The sequence below is a fragment of the Otolemur garnettii genome, unplaced genomic scaffold (genome assembly GCF_000181295.1).
Source record: "Otolemur garnettii isolate 467f Iridium unplaced genomic scaffold, OtoGar3 scaffold00003, whole genome shotgun sequence".
Taxonomy (NCBI): Eukaryota; Metazoa; Chordata; class Mammalia; order Primates; family Galagidae; genus Otolemur; species Otolemur garnettii.
In genome coordinates, this window is record NW_003852398.1 from 38,365,579 (window position 1) to 38,375,085 (window position 9,507).

At 41.7% G+C, this 9,507-nt stretch overlaps 1 protein-coding gene across 1 annotated transcript in view; it reads left to right on the forward strand.

Moving 5' to 3' along the window:
* The window catches only part of KLHL3 (kelch like family member 3), a 122,529-nt gene that overhangs the window by 22,470 nt on the left and 90,552 nt on the right, over positions 1-9,507 (forward strand). The window contains exon 3 of the mRNA XM_003782165.3: positions 718-824. Within this exon, the coding sequence (XP_003782213.1) occupies positions 718-824 (107 nt within the window). The remainder of the gene's footprint in view (positions 1-717; positions 825-9,507) is intronic.

The following is a 9,507-nucleotide window of genomic DNA, read 5'->3' on the forward strand; positions in this document are numbered from 1 at the left end:
CCCAGCTACCTGGGAGGCTGAGGCAAGAGAATTGCTTAAGCTCAAAAGTTGGAGGTTGCTGTGAGCTATGATGCCACGGCACTCTACCCAGGGTGACAGGTTGAGACTGTCTCAAAAAAAACAACAAGAAAAAATAGAAAAAAATAGTTAAAAGTGCTTAGAATAGTGCCTGGCACGCATAATTCAATAAATGTTAACTATTACATTGATATTATGTATGTAAGATCTTGGAAGACTGATGAAGGAAAAATTGTTAGGGTGGCATAATCTCTAAAGTAGTCATGTATTGATTTCCTCTGTGAATGTGCATTGATTCCATTTCATTCATTCATTCTTTAAAAATTTAGAGTCTGTTGTGTGTTATGTATGCAGCCATGTGTCTTGGATATTGAGTCACTCAGTTGACAATCCCAACTTTTGCCACTGCTTCCTGAGCCACTGATGGAATTATGGAGCAGAGAGGTAAAGACAATGAAGTAGCCCTGAGTTTACAGACAGAGAGTAGTACTCTCTGTGTACTTTGGGAAAGCATGAATGTCAGGCATATCAGAGACTTAGAAAACTTGATGAATCCATCATTCCTGCCTAATTCAAGGTAGAGCAAGTCTCTGTGACAGTGATAGTCTGAAGTCTGGGTGGGAGAAAAAAATACTGGTGTATGATGGGGATTGGTGTCTATACTATGACCCATCCTGTCCCCTCACTGGTGTCTTACAGTAAACAGCTGTTGTGTGACGTGATGATTGTGGCAGAAGATGTCGAGATAGAAGCCCACCGTGTGGTCCTGGCAGCCTGCAGCCCCTACTTCTGTGCAATGTTCACAGGTATGGTGAGGGGCAAATGATAACCCATGGTTATGGGGCTCCAGCCCCCTGGGAAAATATTGAGGGTGGTGGCCTGATGGGAGGGAGGAAAGAGAAGCCTATGAAAGCCACAAAGAGCTTTGTTATGCCAGATACTGTGCTTTGCACTACAGAAGATGTTATGGAACCAAAGTTCCAGCCAGGCCAGTTGGTCATATATCCCCTATCTACCTCAAGAAAAAGAGAGGTAGAATCATATAGGCTATTAGTTCTCATACTTCAGCATGTATCATGGTCATGTAGTAGAGCTTGTTAACAACATGGACTCCAGGTTCATCACCAGGCCTTCTGAGCTCTCATTTTGCAGATAGAGGACATTGAGGCTGAGAGAAGGAGAGGATTTGTGTTACTGCTGAGGCTAAATTCCCTGAAGCCCGTGGGCTGAGCTTCATGTCTGTAGTTCCATATTGCATCTTCCCTGAGTCAGGTTCTTGTAGTGCTCTATAAATCATTGCTGGTAGAGACAGGAGGAGGCCATCTGGGCTTGGTGAGAACCCCAGACTGGGTTAAGTGTCTCTTCCACATGCTTTCCAAGTGCTCTGTACATACTCTGAGTATGGTGACTGTCACGGCATTCTTGTGTGTTGCCTGGTGTCTGCATTGGCCATGCACTGGCATCTCACATACACATAACTGGCTGCTTCTTTATTCTGTAAATGTCTCTTCTTCAGAGAGGCCTTTTCTGATCACTCTAGCCATAGTTCCATACCAAGCCTTTTTCTTCCTATACTTGATTTTATTTTTTTCATTAACACTTATCACTATCTGAAATTTATCCTGGTTGGTTGTTTATGTGTCTTTTATCTGTCTCTCCTTACTAGAAAATAAGCCTTTGTTGGACTTGTTTGTTACTATGTTCTAAGCACCTGGTATGTGGTAGGGTTCAAATATTTTTAAAATGAGTGAATGAGATGTGAGCTTTGGGCATTTGGGAAACATATCTTGTTATTGCCGAATCCTTAGTGCCCAACAGAGGAGATGGTGAATAAGTGAAGGTCAAAAGAATGAACATGAGCTGGCTAAGAATGAGTGAGTGCAGGTGCATTTTTACTGAGTTGGTTTTAACTCTTTTCCTTATTTTTTACACAGCTGGGCAGAGTGGTTTTTATTGAGAGAAACTTGGCATTTGTGCTTTGAGAGTTCCTCACTTGTATGTCCCCACTGGCTCATCATGTGAAAGGAGCCTGGTCTCAACTTGGAATTGTGCCTCTGCTAAGTGGATGAAGCCACTCTTAACCTCATTTTGAGCCCTGGGCCAGGAATTTCATAATTCAGCCTAGAAACCCAGCTAAGTTTACTGTCTGAAAATTTTGAGAATTGTCTCAGATCCTAGTTGTTAGGTTTTTATTTCCTTTTTTCTCTTTCTTCATCCACTTCTATTTCTTTTAAAATCATTTTTGTCTGCAATAGTTATTTAGCTGCAACTTCAACAAATAACTGTGCCAGTCATTTTTTGTGTATGTGATGTGAAAAGTCAAATGTTGAGAGGGGAATCTATTTGGAATAGCAATGAATTATAGTGTTGGCTTCACTTTTTTGCTAATGAATTTGTATTTGGGGTAGTGGAAGTGCTTAGCAAAAACATAGTGAACTTATAAATTGGGAGAAAAGTGCTTCTGGGGCAGGTCTTAGATTCTAGTTATTGAAGGGAGAGAGAATCAAGAGAAGAAAGCAGTCTAAAACAATACCCAGCCCTAGCCTTGCAAAGAGATTTGTTACCATCCACACTTCCATCCTTTTATCCAGCCTTCTGTCTATTCATTCACCTATCCATTCAAACACTATTCTCATATTTTCATTACAGAAAAAAAAAAAACTCAGAAAATGTGAACAAGTAAAAAATAAAAAGTTAACATGTTATACAGTATCTAGGTAAGAGTATGGTTCAAGGCTCTCCAACCTTTTTCTTTTTTTTTTCCTGCCACATGCTGGAAGAAGAAGTTGTCTTGGACCACACTTAAATACACAGACAGTAATAAAAGCTGATGAGCAACCCATGTCATCATGGCTAGAAGGCATCTGGGCTTCCATCCCAAATGAAGCTATGGCAGTGAGCTATCCCATACCTCTGTAATCTCTGCAGTGACTAATTTAGATTGGGTTTTATTTTTTGCAGTTTTGGCCAGAGCTGGGTTTGAACCTGCCATCTCTGGCACATGGGACCAGTGCCCTACCCTTCTGAGTCACAGGCACTGTCCTGAGAATGGGTTTTATTTTTTAAAGAAGAGTTATTGTCCAGTTTTTATTAGATTTAGACTGATATTTAGCTGGCATCTTTACATATGGTGAGTAGAAATAGAGAGGAAAGGTAAGGAATATGTTGAAGGTATGAGGAAAGGGCTTAGAATTCAAGTAGACCAATCACCCCCAAAGGAGAATGAGTTGCCTGGCTCTCTTATCTCCTAGGCATAAACTCATTCCATAGAACCATTGTTTTGCCCTTTATGCTAGACACTACTGGTCCTGGCCTCATGGCCCATGTCTGTGTTCTGTGTGTTTGCATGGTGTATTGATGCCTTTGAAGAATTTTGTGTAATATAGAGCGCAGCAAAACTGAATACAAGGGTGGTGCCCATAGCTCAATGATTAGGGCACTAGCCACCCAGAAGCTGGTGGGTTCGAACCCAGCCTGGGCCAGCTAAAACAACAATGACAATGCAACAATAACAACAACAAAAATGCTGGGCATTGTGGCAGGCGCCTGTAGTCCCAGCTACTTCGGAGGCTCAGGCAAGAGAATGGCTTTTGCCCAAGAGTTTGAGGTTGCTGTGAGCTGTGACGCTATGGCATTCTACCCAGGGTGACAGCTTGAGACCCTGTCTCAAAAAAATAAAAAAAAAACAAAAGCAAGCAAACAAACAAAAAACTGAATACAAGGCTATGAGGCTGGGAGGGAGACAGAACTAGGGAACTGAATTTCTTCTTTAGACCTGAAAGAGGTTGTGGAGTAGTACTGGTGGTAGATAGAATTCAGTTTCTGAAAGCCAGGGGTGGATAGAATAGTTAAGAGAAAAGCACTAGAGATGTTAGAGGCTGCTTGGGATTAGAAGTTGGTTTCATTTCCTAGGTAGTTGTCTTCTAGACAATTGGGTCACTGTGGGTTGAAATAACAGTGATACAAGATTTCATCTTTCTGTCCCTAACACACATTGAAGCCAGGCTTTCTTTTCTGGCTTAAGATTTGGGGGTGAGGGCTGTAGTAGTCATGCATCTAGGAATAGAGACTTCTATTCACCCCCCCACCTCTGAATCTTGCTATTTACTTTATTTATTTATTTATTATTATTTTTCTTTTATCATAGCTGTGTACATTAATACTGTCATGGGAAATCTTGCCATTTAAAGTGCAGCTGTGCTAGGTGCAGTGGCTCGTGCCTATAATCCCAGCACTGTGGGAGGCCGAGGCGGGTGGATCACCTGAGCTCAGGAGTTAGAGACTAGCCTGAGCAAGAGTGAGACCCCATCTCTACTGAAAATAGGAAAAAACTCTCCAGGCATTGTGATGGGCCCCTGTAATCCCAGCTTCTCAAGAGTTTGAGGCAAGAGGATTGCTCAAACCCAGGAGTTTAGGTTGCTGTGAGCTATGATGCCACAGCACTCTGCCCAGGTCAACAGAGAGAGATTCTGTCTCAAAATAAATAAATAAATAATAAAAGAAAAAAAAATAAAGTGTAGGTTGTTGCTGTTAGGGTTTCACGGAAAAGCAATGTTGCAGAGAATAAGCATGCTTATTGAAATTGTGTTTTAAATAAAGGTGACGATTTGCTCGCTTGGGCAAAATGGCGAGCTTCTTTACAGTTGGTTTATATAGGGAATTTTGTACATGCGCACTATACAGCAATGACCTCATTGATCCATTTAAACATCATGTGACTACCTTGTGATTAGTTTCCTATAATCCACTCAACATATACCTTTTGTCATGACCCTTTCAACATAACCCAATTTAACATAACTTAATGGAGAACATGTTGTTAGCCATTATTTCTTTGTTCTTATCTGATGATGCCTGAGGCTATGGAGGAACAAGGTAGATTGAATACTTGCCATTGCTGGCCTTGCTGTTTGGAGGCTGTTACTTTGGATCTTTAAACAAGGCATAAAGAAAGTTCTTGGGCATACAGGAATTTGTGTGCAAACCTCTGCTCCCATGTAGGCCTTAAGTCAGGGGGTTTTTGCTGGAACCTTTTATAAGGAATTTTCAGGCTGGACTTTTCAAAAGCCTTTCATGAGCCCAAGTTTCATCTGTACCATTAAATACCTATATGCATTGGGTAAATTCCTCTTCTCTTGAGGTCCCCAAGCACATTTCCATTCTCAGACCTGTCAGCAAGTGACCTTCGTTACTTACCACAGATCAGGAAAGGTTACTGAGGGGTATCTGGCCAGTTTTCCAAAAGGCTTTTATATTGGCCTTATGAAGTCAACCTTAATTCCTTAATGCAGTAAATGCTATTCCAGCCAAAGCCTTGGTCATGTTAGGCTCACAACCAACCTTGCCACATGGGATTCTGCCTCAGTTTCTTACAAACATGCCTGCACAAAGTCTTTTCACTGCTCTCTCTCAAATGGCTTTTTTGGCCAGAGGCATATAGGTGTTTTGCCTATAATAGGTGGTTTGACCAAGATGGTCTGGGGTAGACTTGTCTGGGTTTAGAGTAGCTCAACCTTAAAATTCGGATCATGATTAGACGTAACTGTTGATAAGGAATGTTTTATGAATGTTCATAAAGGATGTTTGGGTTTGGTGAGATGGAGGCTTCTTTGCTAAGGATTAAATGCTAGGGTAGTAATACCACCTTGCATTAGGAGATAGTGTGGTATTTTGGAAAGGGCTTTGGAGCCATAATGACCTCGGTTCTAGTCCTGACCCTAGCACTTAATATGTGTATGGGGAATTCACTTGTTCACTCTGATGCTCAGTTCTCTGATCTGTGAGACTGGAATAATAACAGTAAACAGGGAGCAAATGTAGGTAATGGGTATAAGACCACCAGCACGGAATAGGTACTTTATAAAGTTTACATTTATTATTTATAGAGCACTTCATAGTTTCAAAGCTCTTTGAATGTGATGTGTGGTGGTGCTTAGGGTTGATTTGAAACATCTGTGTGGCTACACAGGCATTTCCTTCCTGACATGGTGTTCCCTGAGCTGCCTCCAGGTGGAGGAAGAATGAGATTTCAGGTAGGATAGGTGATGGGGTAATACCTGTCATTGCAGCTCTGCAGGGTCCCACTGTCCTAGCTCTCACACTCTCAACATCTCCTTTGATTCTCACACAGCCTTGGGATAAAGGCAGGGCATGGAATGTCCTGGTTTCACTGCAGATGGAGGTCAGCTTTTTGTAGTCAAATGGCCCAGACCACTTACCTACAAGAAAGATAATTAGGAGATAGGGTGGTATTTTGGAAAGGGCTTTGGAGCCATAATGACCTGGGTTCCAGTCCTGACCCTAGCACTTAATATGTGTAACTCTAGAAGACAGTTACATGGAAGGTGAAACCAACTCCTAGTCCAGGATTCAAGGAGGTGCAGAGTATTTCTTTCTCTTATGTGAGGTTAATTGTTCACATAGTCCTTAGTGCTCAGCTCTAGCCAAATGAGTTGGCAACCCAGACAATAGGATTTAAGTGAGGGCTAGAGGGAAGAAAGTTCCATAACCAACCCAACCCCTATGATGAATTATTGTGTAAAGGATAAGGATTTTCCTGTTTTCTCTCGACCCAGAACATGAGACTAAATTACAGCAGTAATTCAAGTTAGCAAGAAGGAAGAATTCTGTAACATAAAGCCTCTAATAATTGTTTCTTCTCTTTAAGGACATAAAAATTCATAGGGGTGGTTGGTGATTTAGCTACAGTTCTTTAGAGAAACCTGTCAGCCAATCTATTATTCCTTTCTCATTCTCAAGACTTCATTTACTTAATAAAAGGGTTGGGTATTTATACTGATCTGGAAAACAAGCCAATGAGTTTCCTAGACATCTTGAGTCTTCTGCAATAGTGAAAGGTTTGCTCCCTTCAATCTTCCAGCTCAACCTTTTCCTTCCTGCAACTCTTTGTCAGTCTTTTACCTAAAAAGATCTCAGTTCTGCACAGAATGCTCTTGCTAGGATCTAGAACAAAGACTCTGACACTTGTACCTAATAGACTTGTGGGATTACTTGCTTTCCTGAGCTCTCTATGGTTCTCAGAGACTGCTAAGTGCAAGGCCCTAAAGTAGAGGATTTAAAGAAGTTCAAGATGTAGTCCTATAGTTCAGGCCACTGTCATCTCTCACTTGATATTCTGAAGCAGCCTTCTAATTGGTCAACTTGCTACCTGTTTTGTTCCCCTACTTCTAACTCATTTTCCATACTGTGGCTATAGTGATCATCCCAAAATAAAATTCTGATGTGTCCTAATATAATAATCTGATGCTTAATATCTGTCGGCGGCTGAAGTCTAAACTCCTTAGCATGACCCAAAAGGCTCTCAAGTGATAGACCCTGCCTATCTCACCATTCCTCCTTTTGCATGCTGCTCTATACAAAGACTGAACTTATGGTTTCCAGACAGGTCATGCTCTTTTTTACTTCCAGATCTTTTTATATATGCATATATATGTATATATATACACACACTATTCTTTCTGTCTTTCTGTCTGGAATATTCTTCTATGCTGAATAGGTACGACATAAGTATGATTCCTTCTCTAGCTCAATAGTTCTTAACCATTACGAATCAATCTGATGAAAACAATGGACTCTCTCCTTAGAAGAGCAAATATGTACTGCTCTGGGCTCATCATTTTTTCATATGGGTTAGGGTAAAAGAGTCCTTGGCTTAAGAATCTTTCAAGCTGTGTCCTCCTTTCTAGAATTTAATATCCTTTGCAATCGTTCGTTTACTTGTCTCTTTTCACCAGACTGAGCTCCATGAAGGCAGGGCCATACTTGTTCACCACTGTGTCCTCTGGGCCTAACTCAGTGCTTGGCATGTGGGAACACATTTAATACATGTTCGCTGAGTAAATGAATGAGCAAATATCTGCCTGTGGGTGGATCATGTTCTTTTTGAAGAACAGGACATGCATGTTAATAGTTAACATGCGGAATATGGAGGGGGCTAAAAAGATGTGTACCTGACAGATATTTTCTGAAAGTTCAGAGCCTGAGGTGGCCAACTAGGCCTCTTAGGAAAAGACAGAGAGGAGGATGCTTGGTTTGATCTTAAATATTTGAAGGACTTACAGGTTCATGTTCTGTTTTCTAGAAATATTTTGTCAAACAGATAGAAGTGAATAAAGTAGAAAGAATGATGAAGCCCTTGATAGTTTCTATCTCTCAGGAATTGCTAAAGCCAGTAGAATTATGAGATGTTAAGAAAACCTCTTCTTCCCCATTTTACCTCCCCAACAAATCTTTTTTAAGTCTTTGTTATACTATAAGCACTGTGTTATGTGTTGAAAGTATCTTGACAGATAAGCTTGACAAGATCCCAGCCTGCTTGGTCCTTTGGTAGGTTTTAAGAACTAGCTTGTCCTCAGAATTTGTATCATTACCTTAGGTTGGGAATACTTTGATTAGGGACAGTAGTTAGGGTCTGTTTGGGGGGATTTATTTATTTATTTCTTTAGAGTCTCACTTTGTCACCTCCGGTAGAGTGCCATGACGTCATAGCTCACAGTAATCTCAAACTCTTGGGCTCAAGTGATTCTTTTGCCTATGCCTCCTGAATAGCTGGGACTATAGGTGCCTAGCCACAACGCCCAGCTGTTTTTAGAAATGTGATCTCGCTCTCACTTAGGCTGGTTTCCAACCTGTGAGCTCAGGCAATCCACCCGCTTTGGTTTCCCAGAGTGCTAGGATTACATGAGCCACTGTACCTGGCCTATATAGAGGGATTTATTACAGATGACACAGGGTCGGCTTGTTGCCTATAGCATAGTGGTTACAGTGCTGGCCACATGCATCGAGGCTGGAGGGTTTGAACCTGGAGCAGGCCAGCTAAACAACAATGATAACTGCAACAACAACAAAAAGAATAGTCAGGTGTTGTGGCAGGCACCTGTAGTCCCAGCTACTTGGGAGGCTGAGGTGGGAGAATCACTTAAGCCCAAGTTTGAGGTTACTGTGAGCTCTGATGTCACGGCACTCTACCAAGGGTGACATAGTGAGACTCTGTCTAAAAAAAATAAAAAAAGGCACAGGGTCTAGAGTTAGGCCAAGGTTCAAATCATAGCCCTGTCTCTTATTACCTGTGTGTAAATACTTCCTGAAATGCCAATTCTGTAATTTGTAAAATAGGGACAGATGCAGTGGCTCGTGCCTGTAATCACCTTTAGTGCTCTGAGAGCCTGAGGTGGGAGGATTGTTTGGGCTCAGGAGTTTGAGACCAGCCTGAGCAAGAGTGACACCCCATCTCTACTAAAAATGGGAAAAATTAGCTGGGTGTTGTGGTGGTAGCCTGTAGTCATAGCTACTTAGGAAGCTGAGGAGGGAGGATTGCGTGGGCTCAGGATTTCAAGACTAGCCTGAGGAAGAATGAGACTATCTCTACTAAAAATAGGAAAAATTAGCTGGGTGTTGTGGCAGGGGGCTGTAATAATCCCAGCTACTCAGGAGGCGGCGGCAGAAGGATCACTTGAACCCAGGAGTTTG